This window comes from Plectropomus leopardus, chromosome 13 (assembly GCF_008729295.1).
Source record: "Plectropomus leopardus isolate mb chromosome 13, YSFRI_Pleo_2.0, whole genome shotgun sequence".
Classification (NCBI taxonomy): domain Eukaryota; kingdom Metazoa; phylum Chordata; class Actinopteri; order Perciformes; family Serranidae; genus Plectropomus; species Plectropomus leopardus.
The window spans coordinates 17,764,829-17,788,272 of record NC_056475.1 but is presented as its reverse complement, the minus strand read 5'-3'; the positions used below and the strand labels follow the sequence as shown (position 1 = coordinate 17,788,272).

The window sequence follows — 23,444 nt, the reverse complement described above, 5'->3', positions numbered from 1 at the left end:
CTCAGGCAAAGCCAAATTTGTATTTCTGCTTTAAAATAGACAAGCTGCTCAACACAAGTGGCTGCGGTCCAATACCTCTTCACATCAACATGGAGCTGTTTACTGAGCTGTGTGCTGCTTATTAAGTTTTTATATACACAGGCTTATAATCGGATCTTTGCCCTAAATTTAGGCTATAGGCCTATAGTTATCAAAATTTGTTATTGCTTCTTATATTCTCTTGTTATTTTTTTTAATCATGTTTTCTGCATATTTAAAATTTACTATTAACTGTTCTCTAACAGAGCTTTGAAGTCGTATAAGGATTCATGAAATATGAGGGGAAAGGAGGGTGAGTGTGAGCAACCATCTCGTGTCACAACGTTACATTTCACTTGTGTGACTGGCAGCCTATATTCCTCTTTATTCTAATTCCCACTTTGGTAATGATGTAATATTTTTCACCAGGTTGTCCTCTTTTAAGCTTTAATCCTGGCATTAAACAACGTGACGAGTAGGCACGGGGCGAAGTAGGCCTGATTAAGATAATAACGATGATAATATTCATAGTATTGATAATAACAATAATTAGAGTCATGATCACAATATTAATACTCAGAGTTTATGGCACACTTTTTAAGATCCACATTACAAAGGGCTTGAAGAAGGCAGCAATTTTTTTTTTTTTTAAGGAAAAAAAAAAAAAACAATTACCGTAAAAAAAAACCTTTTTGCTGCATAAAAACCAATCCAGTGAGGATGTGTTTTTTGTAGTCCATCATGTGAACATTGTAGTTTCATCACAGTACGTCATCACGTCAATAACATTAGCCGTCGCATCATCACAGAGGCGAGGAGAAGTACAGTCGGATTCTCTAAACACCGCGATCGTCTTTTCCTAGGTCCTTATGAATTCTCCTTCACAACCTCCCTCGACCTCGTGACGTTTTCTCTGGAGGTTAAGGAAAAAGTGGTTAGTAAAGAAAATTATTTGAACTTTTCGACCGCAGCCAAGGTCATTGTTTACGCAGCCTGAGAGACTGAACTCAGGGAAAGGAACATGCAGTCCCTGTACGTGCGTGCGTCATGACGCAGCGGCTCAGCTGTTGACAGAAGTTCCTTCAATCTCAACCTCCGGTGCTTCGTGCGTGCTCACTCGCCGAGTCCCTGCTGTCACTGTGGCCGTCTTTACACGCACATGCTGTTTGTCCACTGCCCGGTCAGGGAGCATATGCTGCCATGAGTGCTTTGTGTCGCGTTATCCAGAGAGGACTGCTGAGCAGCCGGCCGTTATGTCGTTTATTCCCCGGACAGCAGGATGTTAGCGGGGTGGCTCCCATGGTCCGGACAGCCTGCTCATCCAGGTATCCCTACTAGCTCCCCGGCTAACTGATGCCCTCTCTGTCTGCCTGAGCTGTGGTGTGGTGGCGCTGGGTGGACATGACGGCTAAATGTTGCCCTTTTAAAAAGCCAGTCATTCAATCGTTGGTACATCTCACCATGTCGTGTCTTTGTATCTTAGTCGACTGTTTACTTCACACGGTTTACATAAATGACATTCAGACGTCTGGTTAGCAAGAGGTTTGACTTGAGCTATTATCACACAGGATTTTAGTTATAGACCCTCTGTCCCTCTATCTTATTTGGTAATATTACTAAATTGAACGATAATTATTATATATGTATATTTACTGTATGGTATGCCCTGCTACATATACGCCAAGCCACCGGACCATTAGATAAGCCTAGCTAAAATGAATGCTGTCTAATACCACACCCCCTTTGATAAATCCTATATCTATGAATGTCACACTGCTCTGGGTTAGAAAAACATAAAAACACCTCTTAGTATGAAAGTGAGATAAATTGCGGAGCTTTATATTTATCTTGGTGTACTAGGAGTGTAGCTAATGAAGTCATATATTAATAGCTAGTTCTGGATCTGTAAAGAGTACAATGTTGAGTTTTTGGAGAGACTGGATACACAGATAGTTTAGCCTGTAACACAGTACAACACAAACACAATATGGGCCTTAAAATCGTGATAATATTTGCTGTTTTGATGATTAGTTGATCTATCTGCTAATTGACAAAAAATACAATGTTGAGAGCAAAATAATAATCATAGTCATATATCAAGTAATAGGCCAAGTGTTTGGAGTTTCTCAAATGTGAATATTTTATGGTGTTTTCTGTCTTTAAATTGATTGTTTTGGGGTTTTGGGCTCCTGATTGAACAACAAAAGGCATATAAATGTGTCACCTTAGGCTCAGAGACTTTGTGATGAGAACTTTTCACAATTTCCACATATTACAGACTGAATTTCTAAACACACAAGAATCTAACATTGTTATTATTAATAATAACAAATATAAGCACTGCCATTTTTTTGCAGAGAAAGAGACCTTTGTGGATAATGGCTGGTAAAAACCTTCTCAGAAATAAAGAAATCCTAACCTGAAGTTAACGCTTGGCACGTGGGAATTTTTTAGCTGGTTGCAATATGCAATCTTTGCTGCTAGATGTCACTAAATCTTAGACACTGCTCCTGAAAAGTCTTTTCTAATGTCACACATTCATATAATGATAAACAATTAAATCAAATGTTTTGTTTTTATGTGAAAGATTACTAAAACATTTTAAAAAACAATGTCTCTCTACATGGTTACCAAATGTACCAGTAGGTGGAAGGAAATCATTTTCACCTAAATAAGTCACAAATCATTCAACAATGCTGCCACTACCTTATTATCCTCTGAATAATTTCCCCTGATATCCTATTTGAAGGGGTGAAAAAAGGAAAGCAAGAGTCCCTGCATTTTCTTTTTCACTGATTTGAAGCAATTGATTGTCATCAATTCCACTCTCTGGCAGTTTAATCAGTCTGCAGAGTTTTATTTATGAGATTTATTACTGTTGCTGTCATTGTAACATAAGTCTCACTAGCAGATTCTAACTTATGAATGTTTTTTTCCTCAGCCCAGTCAACTTGACCTATGATGTCTTCGATGGGAAGGGAGAGAGCACTCCCCTGGTGTTTCTTCACGGCCTTTTTGGCAGCAAATCTAACTTCCACTCAATAGCTAAGTCCCTGGTGCAGCGCACAGGCCGAAAGGTAATGCAGCGATGAAGACATCACACCTGTCTGCTGTTACAAAGAAAACAATTCACTGCTATGTGTTTGTGTCTGTTCCCAGCAGCCTGACACTGGTACTTTTACAAAAGCAGACATGGGAACGCACAATCAACCAGTGTGCTTCCAGGCATTGATACAACATCCAAGAAGTCTGTGCTGTTGTAATAAATACTGAGAGATAATCTGCTCTTTGGCTTGCTTAAAGAAACTCATCACCTCATGTGCACAAAACAGTCTTTGTTTGTGCTGCCACCTTCCTGAGCTGGGGCCAAAAAAACCCCATGCAGCCAACATAAAAGTGTTTTTGTCCCCCGCCCCCCCACCATTTCAAGTATCCTAACTGTCCTTTGTCCAGTTAGGTGCTGACTGTAGATGCCCGTAACCATGGCAACAGCCCCCACAGCCCAGAGCTGACCTATGAAGCGATGGCCGATGATTTGAAACATCTCCTCGCAAAGCTGCGCATTGAGAAGTGCATCCTTATTGGCCACAGCATGGGAGGGAAAACAGCCATGACGACCGCCCTGACACAGGTTAGCAGCAGAAAATGTTACCATGAATTAATGGTGGAGCTGCAGTACTTTTGCAGGATGTCACCTGACCTTTTTGACTGTACATTCCTGTCCTCTCTGAATTTGATAATCACACCCGCTCCTAAAGCCGCACCTTGATGTCCTGTTTCTGTTTTGTCAATGCTTTTTTTTCCAAATGACATCTCTTTCCTCGTCTGTTAATCCCAATTTGTCTGCCTCTGTTTGTAGTCTGATTTAGTGGAAAGGCTGGTGGTAGTGGACATCAGCCCAGCCCAGTCCACCACACGCACCAACTTTCGCTATTATATCCAAGCCATGCAGGAGGTGAAGATCTCCAGTGACATCCCACGTTCCACTGCCAGGCGGATGGCTGAGGATCAGCTGCGATCTCTGGTCAAGGTCAGAACTCTGTTTTATATGCATGTATGCTTGTGCATGTGTGTGTATGTGTGTGGAAAAATGTTATAGTGTACTATCCCCCAAAAAGTTTAAATTAGTTATATCAAATCATGTTGAAAAAACTGCTGGAAATGTCATGGTACAGTATGTTGATAAAAACATATTATAGCATGTCACGAAAACTGTTGAAAAGTCATAGTATAGCATGTCGAAAGAACTACTGAAAACATGGTATGATATGTCAAAAAACGTAACAGTATAGCATGTAAAAATGTATTTCAAAAGTCATATCCTTTAGAAAGTACTGCTGAAAAAGTCATTGTATAGCATGTCATAAAAATCGTATTCTAGCATTTCGAAAAAAAACCCTGCTGAAAACATCATAGTATAGTGTATTGAAAAAAGCCATATTATTGCATTTTTAAAAAAAAAAGTTAAAATGTACAAGTATAGCAAAGTGCTATGCAAGTCCGATGTATTATTATTATTATTTTTGTTGTTATCATTAGAGTTATCAACAAATCTGTTGAAAAAGTCATAGTGCTGCATAATAGACTATGTAGAAAATACTGCTGAAAAGTCTTTGTGTAGTATGTGGAATAAAGTTATGATTTAGCATGTCAAAAGAATGTTGGAAAATTCAAAAGACTGTAGATGTCATAGTATACCATGTCGAAAAAACTGTTAAATCATAGTATGGTATGCCAAAAGAGGTCATAGTACAGCATCTCGAAATAGAAAACAGAAGAGCATGGGGAAAAACTGCTGAAAAAGTTTCAGTATGGTATGTTAAAAAAGTTTCATAGCATAGCACGCTGAAAAGGACACAGTCACAGTCACAGAACAGCACCTTGATAAAACTTTGAAGTCATGTCAGTTATGTATGTCGAACTATGGTAATATTATTGCATATAGAAAAACGTCATAACAGTCATGTCTAAAACACTTTTTAAAAAGTCATAGTATACTACATGAAAAAATGACATGGTATAGCATGTCAAAAACATTTGAAAAAGTAGTAGTATACCAGGTTTAAACAACTGTTTATAAAGCTATTGTATAGTAGTTTTGATAGTCATATAATTCCATATCAAAAGAACTGTTGACAAAGTTATGTTATCATATCTCAAAATATTCACAGCATAGCATGTTGATAAAACTGTTGAAAAAAAGCCATACTATAGTATGTTATAAACAAAAAGTCATAGTAAAGCATGTTGGAAAAACAGGAATAAGGCATAGTATGATGTGAGTCATATTTTGACATCCTTTATAACACTATAATATGCCATTTTTTGGTGTTATTTTCTGCGTGCAATATTAGGGTGTTTTTGGCTGTTTTTACAGCCTTCTATGCTATGGCATGTCACAGCATGCTATTTTATGCTGGTGTTTTATGTGGTTTTCAGCAGTTTTTGGGACATATCATATTTTGACATTTTTGCCATACTTAAGTCTTGCTTTTTGGGTCTTTTTTTTCTGTATTACCATATCACGGGGCCTTGCTTTTTGGGTCTTTTTTTTTCTGACATACCATATCACGGTGGTATGCCATGGGATATCTCAACACGCTATTTTATGCAGTTTTCAGCAGTTTTTGGGATATAAGCCGTTTTTGCAGAATTCTATGCTATGACATGTCTTGGGATGCTATTTGAAGTGTTTCTCAGCTGTTTTTAAGACATGTCATTTTTTGACATTTTTGCCATACTATAGCCTTGCTTTTTTGGTCATTTTTTCGACATACCATTTTATGGTGTTTTTGCCGTTTTTGTAACAGTCTATACTATTGTGTGTCTCGGCAGGCTATTTAATGCAGTTTTAGGCTGTTTTTAGCAGCTTTTGGGACATATCATTTTTTGACATTTTTGCCATACTATAGCCTTGCTTTTTTGGTCATTTTTTTCAACATGCCATATTATGGTGTTTTTTGGCTGTTTTTTAACAATCTATGCTATGGGGTGTCTCAGTATACTATTGTATGCGGTTTTCAGCTGTTTTCGGCTGTTTTTGGGACATGTCATTTTTTAACATTTTTGCCATACTATAGCCTTGCTTTTTTGGTCATTTTTTTCGACATGCCATTTTATGGTGTTTTTTGCAATTTTTTGTAACAGTCTATGCTATTGTGTGTCTTGGCAGGCTATTGTATGCAGTTTTAAGCTGTTTTCGGCTGTTTTTTTCGACATGCCATTTTATGGTGTTTTTTGGTCGTTTTTGGAACAGTCTATGCTATGGCGTCTCTCAGTACGTCTCTTGTATGTAATGCAGTTTTAAGCTTTTTTCGGCTGTTTTTAAGACATGTCATTTTTTGACATTTTTGCCATACTATATAGCCTTGCTTTTTGGGTCATTTTTTTCAACATGCCATATTATGGTGTTTTTTGGCCGTTTTTGTAACAATCTATGCTATTGTGTGTCTCAGCAGGCTATTTAATGCAGTTTTAGGCTGTTTTTAGCAGCGTTTTTAAGACATGTCATTTTTTGACATTTTTGCCATACTATAGCCTTGCTTTTTTTGGTCATTTTTTCGACATGCCATTTTATGGTGTTTTTTGCCGTTTTTATAACAGTCTAAGCTATTGTGTGTTTCGACAGGCTATTTAATGCAGTTTTAGGCTGTTTTCGGCTGTTTTTAAGACATGTCATTTTTTGATATTTTTGCCATACTATAGCCTTGCTTTTTGGTTCATTTTTTCGACATGCCATTTTATGGTGTTTTTGGTCGTTTTTGGAACAGTCTATGCTATGGCGTGTCTCTCAGTACGTCATTGTATGTAGTTTTAAGCTTTTTTTTTTAGCTGTTTTTAAGACATGTCATTTTTTGACATTTTTGCCATACTATAGCCTTGCTCTTTGGGTAATTTTTTCGACATGCCATTTTATGGTGTTTTTGGTCGTTTTTGGAACAGTCTATGCTATGGCGTGTCTCTCAGTACGTCATTGTATGTAGTTTTAAGCTTTTTTCGGCTGTTTTTAAGACATGTCATTTTTTGACATTTTTGCCATACTATAGCCTTGCTTTTTTGGTCATTTTTTCGACATGCCATTTTATGGTGTTTTTTTTGCCGTTTTTGTAACAGTCTATGCTATTGTGTGTCTCGGCAGGCTATTGTATGCGCTTTTAAGCTGTTTTGAGCTGTTTTTAAGACATGTCATTTTTTGACATTTTTGCCATACTATAGCCTTGCTTTTTTTGGTCATTTTTTCGACATGCCATTTTATGGTGTTTTTTGCCGTTTTTGTAACAGTCTATGCTATTGTGTGTCTCGACAGGGTATTTAATGCAGTTTTCGGCTGTTTTCAGCTGTTTTTAAGACTTGTCATTTTTTGACATTTTTGCCATACTATAGCCTTGCTTTTTTGGTCATTTTTTCAACATGCCATTTTATGGTGTTTTTGCCGTTTTTGTAACAGTCTATGCTATTGTGTGTCTCGACAGGCTATTTAATGCAGTTTTAGGGTGTTTTTAGCAGCTTTTGAGACATGTCATTTTTTGACATTTTTGCCATACTATAGCCTTGCTTTTTTGGTCATTTTTTCGACATGCCATTTTATGGTGTTTTTTGCCGTTTTTGTAACAGTCTATGCTATTGTGTGTCTCGACAGGCTATTTAATGCAGTTTTCGGCTGTTTTTAGCAGCTTTTGGGACATGTCATTTTTTGACATTTTTGCCATACTATAGCCTTGCTTTTTTTGGTCATTTTTTCGACATGCCATTTTATGGTGTTTTTTTGCCGTTTTTGTAACAGTCTATGCTATTGTGTGTTTTGACAGGCTATTTAATGCAGTTTTAGGCTGTTTTCGGCTGTTTTTGGACATGTCATTTTTTGACATTTTTGCCATACTATAGCCTTGCTCTTTTTGGTTCATTTTTTCGACATGCCATTTTATGGTGTTTTTTGCTGTTTTTGTAACAGTCTATGCTATTGTGTGTCTCGGCAGGCTATTTTATGCGGTTTAAGCTGTTTTTAGCAGCTTTTGGGACATGTCATTTTTTGACATTTTTGCCATACTATAGCCTTGCTTTTTTGGTCATTTTTTTCGACATGCCATTTTATGGTGTTTTTGGCCGTTTTTGTGACAGTCTATGCTATTGTGTGTCTTGGCAGGCTATTTAATGCAGTTTTAGGCTGTTTTCGGCTGTTTTTAAGAGATGTCATTTTTTGACATTTTTGCCATACTATAGCCTTGCTTTTTGGTCATTTTTTCAACATGCCATTTTATGGTGTTTTTTGCCGTTTTTGTAACAGTCTATGCTATTGTGTTTCTCGGCAGGCTATTTAATACAGTTTTTAGGGTGTTTTTATCAGCTTTTGAGACATGTCATTTTTTGACATTTTTGCCATACTATAGCCTTGCTTTTTGGGTATTTTTTTCGACATGCCATTTATGGTGTTTTTGGTCGTTTTTGGAACAGTCTATGCTATGGCGTGTCTCAGTACGTATTGTATGTAGTTTTAAGCTTTTTTCGGCTGTTTTTAAGACATGTCATTTTTTGACATTTTTGCCATACTATAGCCTTGCTTTTTTTGGTCATTTTTTCGACATGCCATTTTATGGTGTTTTTTTGCCGTTTTTGTAAGTCTATGCTATTGTGTGTCTCGGCAGGCTATTGTATGCGCTTTTAAGCTGTTTTGAGCTGTTTTTAAGACATGTCATTTTTTGACATTTTTGCCATACTATAGCCTTGCTTTTTTGGTCATTTTTTCGACATGCCATTTTATGGTGTTTTTTTGCCGTTTTTGTAACAGTCGATGCTGTTGTGTGTCTCGACAGGCTATTTAATGCAGTTTTAGGCTGTTTTTAGCAGCTTTTGTGACATGTCATTTTTTGACATTTTTGCCATACTATAGCCTTGCTTTTTTGGCCATTTTTTTCGACATGCCATTTAATGGTGTTTTTTGCCGTTTTTGTAACAGTCTATGCTATTGTGTGTCTTGACAGGCTATTTAATGCAGTTTAGGCTTAGGCTGTTTTTTGCGGCTGTTTTTAAGACATGTCATTTTTTGACATTTTTGCCATACTATAGCCTTGCTTTTTTTGGTCATTTTTTTTTTCAACATGCCATTTTATGGTGTTTTTTGCCGTTTTTGTCACAGTCTATGCTATTGTGTGTCTCGGCAGGCTATTTAATGCGCTTTTAAGCTGTTTTGAGCTGTTTTTAAGACATGTCATTTTTTGACATTTTTGCCATACTATAGCCTTGCTTTTTTTGGTTATTTTTTCGACATGCCATTTTATGGTGTTTTGGTCGTTTTTTTTGGAACAGTCTATGCTATGGCGTGTCTCAGTACGGGATTGTATGTACCTTTTATCTGTTTTCGGCTGTTTTTAAGACATGTCATTTTTTGACATTTTTGCCATACTATAGCCTTGCTTTTTTGGTCATTTTTTCAACATGCCATTTTATGGTGTTTTGCAGTTTTTGTAACAGTCTATGCTATTGTGTGTCTCGGCAGGCTATTGTATGCGCTTTTAAGCTGTTTTGAGCTGTTTTTAAGACATGTCATTTTTTGACATTTTTGCCATACTATAGCCTTGCTTTTTTGGTCATTTTTTCGAAATGCCATTTTATGGTGTTTTTGGACCGTTTTTGTAACTGTCTATGCTATTGTGTGTCTCAACAGGCTATTTAATGCAGTTTTAGGGTGTTTTTAGCAGCTTTTGGGACATGTCATTTTTTGACATTTTTGCCATACTATAGCCTTGCTTTTTTGGCCATTTTTTCAACATGCCATTTTATGGTGTTTTTTGCCGTTTTTGTAACAGTCTATGCTATTGTGTGTCTCGACAGGCTATTTAATGCAGTTTTAGGGTGTTTTTTAGCAGCTTTTGAGACATGTCATTTTTTGACATTTTTGCCATACTATAGCCTTGCTTTTTTGGTCATTTTTTTCGACATGCCATTTTATGGTGTTTTTTTGCCGTTTTTGTAACAGTCTATGCTATTGTGTTTCTCGACAGGCTATTTAATACAGTTTTAGGGTGTTTTTATCAGCTTTTTTGAGACATGTCATTTTTTGACATTTTTGCCATACTATAGCCTTGCTTTTTTGGTCATTTTTTTCGACATGCCATTTTATGGTGTTTTGGACCGTTTTTGTAACTGTCTATGCTATTGTGTGTCTCGACAGGCTATTTAATGCAGTTTTCGGCTGTTTTTTAGCAGCTTTTAAGACATGTCATTTTTTGACATTTTTGCCATACTATAGCCTTGCTTTTTTGGTCATTTTTTCGACATGCCATTTTATGGTGTTTTTTTGCCGTTTTTGTAACAGTCTATGCTATTGTGTGTCTCGGCAGGCTATTTAATGCGCTTTTAAGCTGTTTTGAGCTGTTTTTCAGGGACATGTCATTTTTTGACATTTTTGCCATACTATAGCCTTGCTTTTTTGGTCATTTTTTCGACATGCCATTTTATGGTGTTTTTTGCCGTTTTTGTAACAGTCTATGCTATTGTGTGTCTCGACAGGCTATTTAATGCAGTTTTAGGGTGTTTTTAGCAGCTTTTGGACATGTCATTTTTTGACATTTTTGCCATACTATAGCCTTGCTTTTTTGGTCATTTTTTCAACATGCCATTTTATGGTGTTTTTTGCCGTTTTTGTAACAGTCTATGCTATTGTGTGTCTCGGCAGGCTATTGTATGCGCTTTTAAGCTGTTTTGAGCTGTTTTTAAGACATGTCATTTTTTGACATTTTTGCCATACTATAGCCTTGCTTTTTTGGTCATTTTTTCGACATGCCATATTATGGTGTTTTTGGTCGTTTTTTGGAACAGTCTATGCTATGGCGTGTCTCAGCAGCGATTGTATGTACCTTGAAGCTGTTTTCGGCTGTTTTTAAGACATGTCATTTTTTTGACATTTTTGCCATACTATAGCCTTGCTTTTTTGGTCATTTTTTCGACATGCCATTTTATGGTGTTTTTTTGGCCGTTTTTGTAACAGTCTATGCTATTGTGTTTCTCGACAGGCTATTTAATGCAGTTTTAGGGTGTTTTTAGCAGCTTTTGAGACATGTCATTTTTTGACATTTTTGCCATACTATAGCCTTGCTCTTTTTGGTTCATTTTTTCGACATGCCATTTTTATGGTGTTTTTGGTCGTTTTTGGAACAGTCTAACTATGGCGTGTGTCAGTACGCTATTGTATGTAGTTTTAAGCTGTTTTTGCTGTTTTTAAGACATGTCATTTTTTGACATTTTTGCCATACTATAGCCTTGCTTTTTTGGTCATTTTTTCGACATGCCATTTTATGGTGTTTTTGGACGTTTTTGTAACAGTCTATGCTATTGCGTGTCTCTGCAAGCTATTTAATGCAGTTTTAGGCTGTTTTTAGCTGTTTTTGGGACATGTCATTTTTTGACATTTTTGCCATACTATAGCCTTGCTTTTTTGGTCATTTTTTTCGACATGCCATTTTATGGTGTTTTTGGTCGTTTTTGGAACAGTCTAAGCTATGGCGTGTCTCTGCAAGCTATTTAATGCAGTTTTAGGCTGTTTTTAGCAGCTTTTGGGACATGTCATTTTTTGACATTTTTGCCATACTATAGCCTTGCTTTTTTGGTCATTTTTTCGACATGCCATTTTATGGTGTTTTTGGCCGTTTTTGTGACAGTCTATGCTATTGTGTGTCTCTGCAGGCTATTGTATGCGCTTTTAAGCTGTTTTGAGCTGTTTTTAAGACATGTCATTTTTTGACATTTTTGCCATACTATAGCCTTGCTTTTTTGGTCATTTTTTCAACATGCCATTTTATGGTGTTTTTTGCCGTTTTTGTCAACAGTCTATGCTATGGCGTGTCTCAGCAGCTATTTATGCAGTTTTAAGCTGTTTTCGGCTGTTTTTAAGACATGTCATTTTTTGACATTTTTGCCATACTATAGCCTTGCTTTTTTGGTCATTTTTTCGACATGCCATTTTATGGTGTTTTTGGGACGTTTTTGTAACAGTCTATGCTATTGCGTGTCTCGGCAGGCTATTTAATGCAGTTTTAGGCTGTTTTTAGCAGCTTTTGGGACATGTCATTTTTGACATTTTTGCCATACTATAGCCTTGCTTTTTTGGTCATTTTTTCGACATGCCATTTTATGGTGTTTTTTGCCGTTTTTGTAACAGTCTATGCTATTGTGTGTCTCGGCAGGCTATTGTATGCGCTTTTAAGCTGTTTTGAGCTGTTTTTAAGACATGTCATTTTTTGACATTTTTGCCATACTATAGCCTTGCTTTTTTGGTCATTTTTTCGACATGCCATTTTATGGTGTTTTGGGCCGTTTTTGTAACTGTCTATGCTATTGTGTGTCTCAACAGGCTATTTAATGCAGTTTTAGGGTGTTTTTAGCAGCTTTTGGGACATGTCATTTTTTGACATTTTTGCCATACTATAGCCTTGCTTTTTTGGTCATTTTTTCAACATGCCATTTTATGGTGTTTTTTGCCGTTTTTTTAAACAGTCTATGCTATTGTGTGTCTCGACAGCTATTTAATGCAGTTTTTAGGGTGTTTTTAGCAGCTTTTTTGAGACATGTCATTTTTTGACATTTTTGCCATACTATAGCCTTGCTTTTTTTGGTCATTTTTTTCGACATGCCATTTTATGGTGTTTTTTGCCGTTTTTTGTAACAGTCTATGCTATTGTGTGTCTCGACAGGCTATTTAATGCAGTTTTAGGGTGTTTTTAGCTGCTTTTGAGACATGTCATTTTTTGACATTTTTGCCATACTATAGCCTTGCTTTTTTGGTCATTTTTTCGACATGCCATTTTATGGTGTTTTTGGACCGTTTTTGTGTAACTGTCTATGCTATTGTGTGTCTCGACAGGCTATTTAATGCAGTTTTCGGCTGTTTTTAGAGCTTTTTTGGGACATGTCATTTTTTGACATTTTTGCCATACTATAGCCTTGCTTTTTTGGTCATTTTTTCGACATGCCATTTTATGGTGTTTTTTTGCCGTTTTTGTAACAGTCTATGCTATTGTGTGTGTCTCGGCAGGCTATTGTATGCGCTTTTAAGCTGTTTTGAGCTGTTTTTCAGACATGTCATTTTTTGACATTTTTGCCATACTATAGCCTTGCTTTTTTGGTCATTTTTTCGACATGCCATTTTATGGTGTGTTTTTGCCGTTTTTGTAACAGTCTATGCTATTGTGTGTCTCGACAGGCTATTTAATGCATTTTAGGGGTTTTTTAGCAGCTGTTTTTGAGACATGTCATTTTTTGACATTTTTGCCATACTATAGCCTTGCTTTTTTGGTCATTTTTTCAACATGCCATTTCATGGTGTTTTTTTGCCGTTTTTGTAACAGTCTATGCTATTGTGTGTCTCGGCAGGCTATTGTATGCGCTTTTAAGCTGTTTTGAGCTGTTTTTAAGACATGTCATTTTTTGACATTTTTGCCATACTATAGCCTTGCTTTTTTGGTCATTTTTTCGACATGCCATATTATGGTGTTTTTGGTCGTTTTTGGAACAGTCTAAGCTATGGCGTGTCTCAGTACGCGATTGTATGTACCTTTAAGCTGTTTTCGGCTGTTTTTAAGACATGTCATTTTTTGACATTTTTGCCATACTATAGCCTTGCTTTTTTGGTCATTTTTTCGACATGCCATTTTATGGTGTTTTTTGCCGTTTTTGTAACAGTCTATGCTATTGTGTTTCTCGACAGGCTATTTAATGCAGTTTTAGGGTGTTTTTAGCAGCTTTTGAGACATGTCATTTTTTGACATTTTTGCCATACTATAGCCTTGCTTTTTGGTTCATTTTTTCGACATGCCATTTTATGGTGTTTTTGGTCGTTTTTGGAACAGTCTAACCTGCTATGGCGTGTGTCAGTACGCGATTGTTTGTAGTCTGAAGCTGTTTTTAGCTATTTTTAAGACATGTCATTTTTTGACATTTTTGCCATACTATAGCCTTGCTTTTTTGGTCATTTTTTCGACATGCCATTTTATGGTGTTTTTGGACGTTTTTGTAACAGTCTATGCTATTGCGTGTCTCTGCAAGCTATTTAATGCAGTTTTAGGCTGTTTTTTAGCAGCTTTTGGGACATGTCATTTTTTGACATTTTTGCCATACTATAGCCTTGCTTTTTTGGTCATTTTTTCGACATGCCATTTTGGTGGTGTTTTTGGTCGTTTTTGGAACAGTCTAAGCTATGGCGTGTCTCTGCAAGCTATTTAATGCAGTTTTAGGCTGTTTTTAGCAGCTTTTGGGACATGTCATTTTTTGACATTTTTGCCATACTATAGCCTTGCTTTTTTGGTCATTTTTTCGACATGCCATTTTTTGGTGTTTTTTGGCCGTTTTTGTGACAGTCTATGCTATTGTGTGTCTCGGCAGGCTATTGTATGCGCTTTTAAGCTGTTTTGAGCTGTTTTTAAGACATGTCATTTTTTGACATTTTTGCCATACTATAGCCTTGCTTTTTTGGTCATTTTTTCAACATGCCATTTTATGGTGTTTTTTGCCGTTTTTGGAACAGTCTAAGCTATGGCGTGTCTCAGTACGCGATTGTATTTAATGCTTTTAAGCTGTTTTCGGTTGTTTTTAAGACATGTCATTTTTTGACATTTTTGCCATACTATAGCCTTGCTTTTTTGGTCATTTTTTCAACATGCCATTTTTATGGTGTTTTTTTGGACGTTTTTGTAACAGTCTATGCTATTGCGTGTCTCGGCAGGCTATTTAATGCAGTTTTAGGCTGTTTTTTAGCAGCTTTTGGGACATGTCAGTTTTTGACATTTTTGCCATACTATAGCCTTGCTTTTTTGGTCATTTTTTCGACATGCCATTTCATGGTGTTTTTTTGCCGTTTTTGTAACAGTCTATGCTATTGTGTGTGTCTCGGCAGGCTATTGTATGCGCTTTTAGCTGTTTTGAGCTGTTTTTAAGACATGTCATTTTTTGACATTTTTGCCATACTATAGCCTTGCTTTTTTGGTCATTTTTTCGACATGCCATTTTATGGTGTTTTTGGTCGTTTTTTGGAACAGTCTAAGCTATGGCGTGTCTCAGTACGCGATTGTATGTACCTTGAAGCTGTTTTCGGCTGTTTTTAAGACATTTGGGACATGTCATTTTTTGACATTTTTGCCATACTATAGCCTTGCTTTTTTGGTCATTTTTTCGACATGCCATTTTATGGTGTTTTTTGCCGTTTTTGTAACAGTCTATGCTATTGTGTGTTTCGACAGGCTATTTAATGCAGTTTTAGGCTGTTTTCGGCTGTTTTTAAGATATGTCATTTTTTGACATTTTTGCCATACTATAGCCTTGCTCTTTGGGTCATTTTTTCGACATGCCATTTTATGGTGTTTTTTGCCGTTTTTGGAACAGTCTATGCTATGGCGTGTCTCTCAGTACGGGATGCGTTTTAGTGTTTTTATGTTTTTGGGACATGTCCTTTTTTTGACATTTTTTACTATAGCCTGTTTTTTGGATTTTTTCACATGTCATTTTTTGACATTTTTGCCATATGCTATTGCGTGTCTCTGCAAGCTATTTAATGCAGTTTTAGGCTGTTTTTAGCAGCTTTTGGGACATGTCATTTTTTGACATTTTTGCCATACTATAGCCTTGCTTTTTTGGTCATTTTTTCGACATGCCATTTTATGGTGTTTTTTTGCCGTTTTTGTAACAGTCTATGCTATTGTGTTTCTCGGCAGGCTATTTAATGCAGTTTTAGGGTGTTTTTAGCTGCTTTTGGGACATGTCATTTTTTGACATTTTTGCCATACTACTATAGCCTTGCTTTTTTGTCATTTTTTCGACATGCCATTTTATGGTGTTTTTTGGTCGTTTTTGGAACAGTCTATGCTATTGGCGTGTGTCAGCACGCGATTTTATGTAGTTTGAAGCTGTTTTCGGCTGTTTTTAAGGGACATGTCATTTTTTGACATTTTTGCCATACTATAGCCTTGCTTTTTTGGTCATTTTTTTGACATGCCATTTTATGGTGTTTTGGGCGTTTTTGTAACAAACTTATAGTCTATGCTATTGCGTGTCTCTGCAAGCTATTTCATGCAGTTTTAGGCTGTTTTTAGCAGCTTTTGGGACATGTCATTTTTTGACATTTTTGCCATACTATAGCCTTGCTTTTTTGGTCATTTTTTCAACATGCCATTTTATGGTGTTTTTTGCCGTTTTTGGAACAGTCTATGCTATGGCGTGTCTCAGTACGCTATTTGTATGTACCTTTTAGCTGTTTTTTAGCTGTTTTTAAGACATGTCATTTTTTGACATTTTTGCCATACTATAGCCTTGCTTTTTTGGTCATTTTTTCGACATGCCATTTTATGGTGTTTTTTGCCGTTTTTTGTAACAGTCTATGCTATTGTGTGTTTCGACAGGCTATTTAATGCAGTTTTAGCTGTTTTCGGCTGTTTTTAAGACATGTCATTTTTTGACATTTTTGCCATACTATAGCCTTGCTCTTTGGTCATTTTTTCGACATGCCATTTTATGGTGTTTTTGGCCGTTTTTTTGGAACAGTCTATGCTATGGCGTGTCTCAGAACGCTATTGTATGTACCTTGAATCTGTTTTCGGCTGTTTTTAAGACATGTCATTTTTTGACATTTTTGCCATACTATAGCCTTGCTTTTTTGGTCATTTTTTCGACATGCCATTTTATGGTGTTTTTGGTCGTTTTTGGAACAGTCTATGCTATGGCGTGTCTCTGCAAGCTATTTAATGCAGTTTTAGGCTGTTTTTAGCTGCTTTTTGGACATGTCATTTTTTGACATTTTTGCCATACTATAGCCTTGCTTTTTTGGTCATTTTTTCGACATGCCATTTTATGGTGTTTTTTGCCGTTTTTGTAACAGTCTATGCTATTGTGTGTCTCGACAGGCTATTTAATGCAGTTTTAGGGTGTTTTTAGCAGCTTTTTTAGACATGTCATTTTTTGACATTTTTGCCATACTATAGCCTTGCTTTTTGGTCATTTTTTCGACATGCCATTTTATGGTGTTTTTGGTCGTTTTTGGAACAGTCTATGCTATGGCGTGTGTCAGTACGCGATTTATGTAGTTTTTGAAGCTGTTTTCGGCTGTTTTTAAGGACATGTCATTTTTTGACATTTTTGCCATACTATAGCCTTGCTTTTTTGGTCATTTTTTCGACATGCCATTTTATGGTGTTTTTGGGACGTTTTTGTAAACAGTCTATGCTATGGCGTGTCTCTGCAAGCTATTTAATGCAGTTTTAGGCTGTTTTTAGCAGTTTTTGGGACATGTCATTTTTTGACATTTTTTGCCATACTATAGCCTTGCTTTTTTGGTCATTTTTTCAACATGCCATTTTATGGTGTTTTTTGCCGTTTTTTTGGAACAGTCTATGCTATGGCGTGTCTCAGCACGCTATTTATGTACCTTTTTTGAGCTGTTTTCGGCTGTTTTTAAGACATGTCATTTTTTGACATTTTTGCCATACTATAGCCTTGCTTTTTGGTCATTTTTTCAACATGCCATTTTATGGTGTTTTGGGACGTTTTTTGTACAGTCTATGCTATTGCGTGTCTCGGCAAGCTATTTAATGCAGTTTTCGGCTGTTTTTAGCAGCTTTTTTTGGGACATGTCATTTTTTGACATTTTTGCCATACTATAGCCTTGCTTTTTTGGTCATTTTTTCGACATGCCATTTTTGGTGTTTTTTGCCGTTTTTGTAACAGTCTATGCTATTGTGTGTCTCGGCAGGCTATTTATGCGCTTTTAAGCTGTTTTTAGCTGTTTTTTAAGACATGTCATTTTTTGACATTTTTGCCATACTATAGCCTTGCTTTTTTGGTCATTTTTTCGACATGCCATTTTATGGTGTTTTTGGTCGTTTTTGGAACAGTCTATGCTATGGCGTGTCTCGGCAGTACGCTATTTGTATGTACCTTTTAAGCTGTTTTCGGCTGTTTTTAAGACATGTCATTTTTTGACATTTTTGCCATACTATAGCCTTGCTTTTTTGGTCATTTTTTTCGACATGCCATTTTATGGTGTTTTTTGCCGTTTTTGTAACAGTCTATGCTATTGTGTGTTTCGACAGGCTATTTAATACAGTTTTTTAGGCTGTTTTCGGCTGTTTTTAAGATATGTCATTTTTTGACATTTTTGCCATACTATAGCCTTGCTTTTTTGGTCATTTTTTCGACATGCCATTTTATGGTGTTTTTGGCCGTTTTTGGAACAGTCTATGCTATGGCGTGTCTCAGCAACGCTATTGTATGTACCTTGAATCTGTTTTCGGCTGTTTTTTTTAAGACATGTCATTTTTTGACATTTTTGCCATACTATAGCCTTGCTTTTTTGGTCATTTTTTTCGACATGCCATTTTATGGTGTTTTTTGGTCGTTTTTGGAACAGTCTAAGCTATGGCGTGTCTCTGCAAGCTATTTAATGCAGTTTTTCGGCTGTTTTTTTAAGCTTTTTTGGGACATGTCATTTTTTGACATTTTTGCCATACTATAGCCTTGCTTTTTTGGTCATTTTTTCAACATGCCATTTTTGGTGTGTTTTTTGCCGTTTTTGTAACAGTCTATGCTGTTGTGTGTCTCGGCAGGCTATTTAATGCAGTTTTAGGGTGTTTTTAGCAGCTTTTTTTTGAGACATGTCATTTTTTGACATTTTTGCCATACTATAGCCTTGCTTTTTGGTCATTTTTTCGACATGCCATTTTATGGTGTTTTTGGTCGTTTTTGGAACAGTCTATGCTATGGCGTGTGTCAGCACGCGATTTATGTAGTTTTAAGCTGTTTTCGGCTGTTTTTGGACATGTCATTTTTTGACATTTTTGCCATACTATAGCCTTGCTTTTTTGGTCATTTTTTCGACATGCCATTTTATGGTGTTTTTTGGACGTTTTTGTAACAGTCTATGCTATTGCGTGTCTCTGCAAGCTATTTAATGCAGTTTTAGGCTGTTTTTAGCAGCTTTTTTGGACATGTCATTTTTTGACATTTTTGCCATACTATAGCCTTGCTTTTTTGGTCATTTTTTCAACATGCCATTTTATGGTGTTTTTTGCCGTTTTTTTTGGAACAGTCTAAGCTATGGCGTGTCTCAGTACGCTATTTAATGTATGTTTGAAGCTGTTTTCGGCTGTTTTTAAGACATGTCATTTTTTGACATTTTTGCCATACTATAGCCTTGCTTTTTTGGTCATTTTTTCAACATGCCATTTTATGGTGTTTTGGGACGTTTTTGTAACAGTCTATGCTATTGCGTGTCTCGGCAAGCTATTTAATGCAGTTTTCGGCTGTTTTTAGCAGCTTTTGGGACATGTCATTTTTTGACATTTTTGCCATACTATAGCCTTGCTTTTTTGGTCATTTTTTCGACATGCCATTTTATGGTGTTTTTTGCCGTTTTTTGCAACAGTCTATGCTATTGTGTGTCTCGGCAGGCTATTTTATGCGCTTTTAAGCTGTTTTGAGCTGTTTTTAAGACATGTCATTTTTTGACATTTTTGCCATACTATAGCCTTGCTTTTTTGGTCATTTTTTCGACATGCCATTTTATGGTGTTTTTGGTCGTTTTTGGAACAGTCTAAGCTATGGCGTGTCTCAGTACGCTATTTTATGTACCTTGAAGCTGTTTTCGGCTGTTTTTTGGGACATGTCATTTTTTGACATTTTTGCCATACTATAGCCTTGCTTTTTTGGTCATTTTTTCGACATGCCATTTTATGGTGTTTTTTGCCGTTTTTGTAACAGTCTATGCTATTGTGTGTTTCGACAGGCTATTTAATGCAGTTTTAGGCTGTTTTCGCTGTTTTTTTACATGTCATTTTTTGACATTTTTGCCATACTATAGCCTTGCTCTTTTTTGGTCATTTTTTCGACATGCCATTTTATGGTGTTTTTGGCCGTTTTTGGAACAGTCTATGCTATGGCGTGTCTCAGCACTATTGTATGTACCTTGAATCTGTTTTCGGCTGTTTTTTAAGACATGTCATTTTTTGACATTTTTGCCATACTATAGCCTTGCTTTTTTGGTCATTTTTTCGACATGCCATTTTATGGTGTTTTTTTTGGTCGTTTTTGGAACAGTCTATGCTATGGCGTGTCTCTGCAAGCTATTTAATGCAGTTTTAGGCTGTTTTTAGCAGCTTTTGGGACATGTCATTTTTTGACATTTTTGCCATACTATAGCCTTGCTTTTTTGGTCATTTTTCAACATGCCATTTTATGGTGTTTTTTGCCGTTTTTGGAACAGTCTATGCTATGGCGTGTCTCAGTACGCGATTGTATGTACCTTTTAAGCTGTTTTCGGCTGTTTTTAAGACATGTCATTTTTTGACATTTTTGCCATACTATAGCCTTGCTTTTTTGGTCATTTTTTCGACATGCCATTTTATGGTGTTTTTTGCCGTTTTTGTAACAGTCTATGCTATTGTGTGTTCTCGACAGGCTATTTAATGCAGTTTTAGGGTGTTTTTTAGCAGCTTTTGAGACATGTCATTTTTTGACATTTTTGCCATACTATAGCCTTGCTCTTTGGTTCATTTTTTCGACATGCCATTTTATGGTGTTTTTGGTCGTTTTTGGAACAGTCTAACTATGGCGTGTGTCAGTACGCTATTGTATGTAGTCTTTAAGCTGTTTTTTTTAGGCTGTTTTTAAGACATGTCATTTTTTGACATTTTTGCCATACTATAGCCTTGCTTTTTTGGTCATTTTTTCGACATGCCATTTTATGGTGTTTTTTGGGACGTTTTTGTAACAGTCTATGCTATTGCGTGTCTCTGCAAGCTATTTAATGCAGTTTTAGGCTGTTTTTAGCAGCTTTTTGGGACATGTCATTTTTTGACATTTTTGCCATACTATAGCCTTGCTTTTTTGGTCATTTTTTCAACATGCCATTTTATGGTGTTTTTGCCGTTTTTTTGAACAGTCTAAGCTATGGCGTGTCTCAGTACGCTATTTTATGTACCTTTTAGCTGTTTTCAGCTGTTTTTTTGGGACATGTCATTTTTTGACATTTTTGCCATACTATAGCCTTGCTTTTTTGGTCATTTTTTCAACATGCCATTTTATGGTGTTTTTGGGACGTTTTTTTGCAACAGTCTATGCTATTGCGTGTCTCGGCAAGCTATTTAATGCAGTTTTAGGCTGTTTTTAGCTGCTTTTGGGACATGTCATTTTTTGACATTTTTGCCATACTATAGCCTTGCTTTTTTGGTCATTTTTTCGACATGCCATTTTATGGTGTTTTTTGCGTTTTTGTAACAGTCTATGCTATTGTGTGTCTCGGCAGGCTATTTATGCGTTTTAAGCTGTTTTGAGCTGTTTTTAAGACATGTCATTTTTTGACATTTTTGCCATACTATAGCCTTGCTTTTTTGGTCATTTTTTCGACATGCCATTTTATGGTGTTTTTTGGTCGTTTTTGGAACAGTCTAAGCTATGGCGTGTCTCAGTACGCGATTGTATGTACCTTGAAGCTGTTTTCGGCTGTTTTTAAGACATGTCATTTTTTGACATTTTTGCCATACTATAGCCTTGCTTTTTTGGTCATTTTTTCAACATGCCATTTTATGGTGTTTTTTTTGCCGTTTTTGTAACAGTCTATGCTATTGTGTGTTTCGACAGGCTATTTAATGCAGTTTTAGGCTGTTTTCGGCTGTTTTTAAGATATGTCATTTTTTGACATTTTTGCCATACTATAGCCTTGCTCTTTTTGGTTCATTTTTTCGACATGCCATTTTATGGTGTTTTTGGCCGTTTTTGGAACAGTCTATGCTATGGCGTGTCTCAGTACGGGATTTTATGTACCTTTTAAATCTGTTTTCGGCTGTTTTTAAGACATGTCATTTTTTGACATTTTTGCCATACTATAGCCTTGCTTTTTTGGTCATTTTTTCGACATGCCATTTTATGGTGTTTTGGGACGTTTTTTTTGTAACAGTCTATGCTATTGCGTGTCTCTGCAAGCTATTTAATGCAGTTTTCGGCTGTTTTTAGCAGCTTTTTTGGGACATGTCATTTTTTGACATTTTTGCCATACTATAGCCTTGCTTTTTTGGTCATTTTTTCAACATGCCATTTTATGGTGTTTTTTGCCGTTTTTTGGAACAGTCTATGCTATGGCGTGTCTCAGTACGCGATTTTTATGTACCTTCAAGCTGTTTTTCGGCTGTTTTTAAGACATGTCATTTTTTGACATTTTTGCCATACTATAGCCTTGCTTTTTTGGTCATTTTTTTCAACATGCCATTTTATGGTGTTTTGGGACGTTTTTGTAACAGTCTATGCTATTGCGTGTCTCGGCAGGCTATTTAATGCAGTTTTAGGATGTTTTTAGCAGCTTTTGGGACATGTCATTTTTTGACATTTTTGCCATACTATAGCCTTGCTTTTTTGGTCATTTTTTTCAACATGCCATTTTATGGTGTTTTTGGCCGTTTTTTTTGTAACAGTCTATGCTATTGTGTGTGTCTCGGCAGGCTATTTATGCGCTTTTAAGCTGTTTTGAGCTGTTTTTAAGACATGTCATTTTTTGACATTTTTGCCATACTATAGCCTTGCTTTTTTGGTCATTTTTTCGACATGCCATATTATGGTGTTTTTGGTCGTTTTTGGAAACAGTCTAAGCTATGGCGTGTCTCAGTACGCGATTGTATGTACCTTGAAGCTGTTTTCGGCTGTTTTTAAGACATGTCATTTTTTGACATTTTTTGCCATACTATAGCCTTGCTTTTTTGGTCATTTTTTCGACATGCCATTTTATGGTGTTTTTTGCCGTTTTTGTAACAGTCTATGCTATTGTGTGTCTCGACAGGCTATTTTATGCAGTTTTAGGGTGTTTTTAGCAGTTTTTTGAGACATGTCATTTTTTGACATTTTTGCCATACTATAGCCTTGCTTTTTTGGTCATTTTTTCGACATGCATTTTTTTGGTGTTTTTGGTCGTTTTTGGAACAGTCTAACTATGGCGTGTGTCAGTACGCGATTTATGTAGTTTGAAGCTGTTTTCGGCTGTTTTTAAGACATGTCATTTTTTGACATTTTTGCCATACTATAGCCTTGCTTTTTTGGTCATTTTTTCGAACATGCCATTTTATGGTGTTTTGGGACGTTTTTGTAACAGTCTATGCTATTGCGTGTCTCTGCAAGCTATTTAATGCAGTTTTCGGCTGTTTTTTTTAGCAGCTTTTGGGACATGTCATTTTTTGACATTTTTGCCATACTATAGCCTTGCTTTTTTGGTCATTTTTTTCACACATGCCATTTTTTGGTGTTTTTGGTCGTTTTTGGAACAGTCTAAGCTATGGCGTGTCTCTGCAAGCTATTTAATGCAGTTTTAGGCTGTTTTTTAGCAGCTTTTGGGACATGTCATTTTTTGACATTTTTGCCATACTATAGCCTTGCTTTTTTGGTCATTTTTTTCAACATGCCATTTTTAT

General features: G+C 36.3%; 1 protein-coding gene across 1 annotated transcript in view; it reads left to right on the top strand.

Moving 5' to 3' along the window:
- Positions 1–993: 993 nt before the first annotated feature.
- The window catches only part of abhd11 (abhydrolase domain containing 11), a 35,168-nt gene continuing 12,717 nt past the window's right edge, over positions 994–23,444 (top strand). The window contains exons 1-4 of the mRNA XM_042499282.1: positions 994–1,343; positions 2,960–3,095; positions 3,476–3,649; positions 3,878–4,048. Coding sequence (XP_042355216.1) covers positions 1,219–1,343; positions 2,960–3,095; positions 3,476–3,649; positions 3,878–4,048 — 606 coding nt within the window. The 5' untranslated portion in view covers positions 994–1,218. The remainder of the gene's footprint in view (positions 1,344–2,959; positions 3,096–3,475; positions 3,650–3,877; positions 4,049–23,444) is intronic.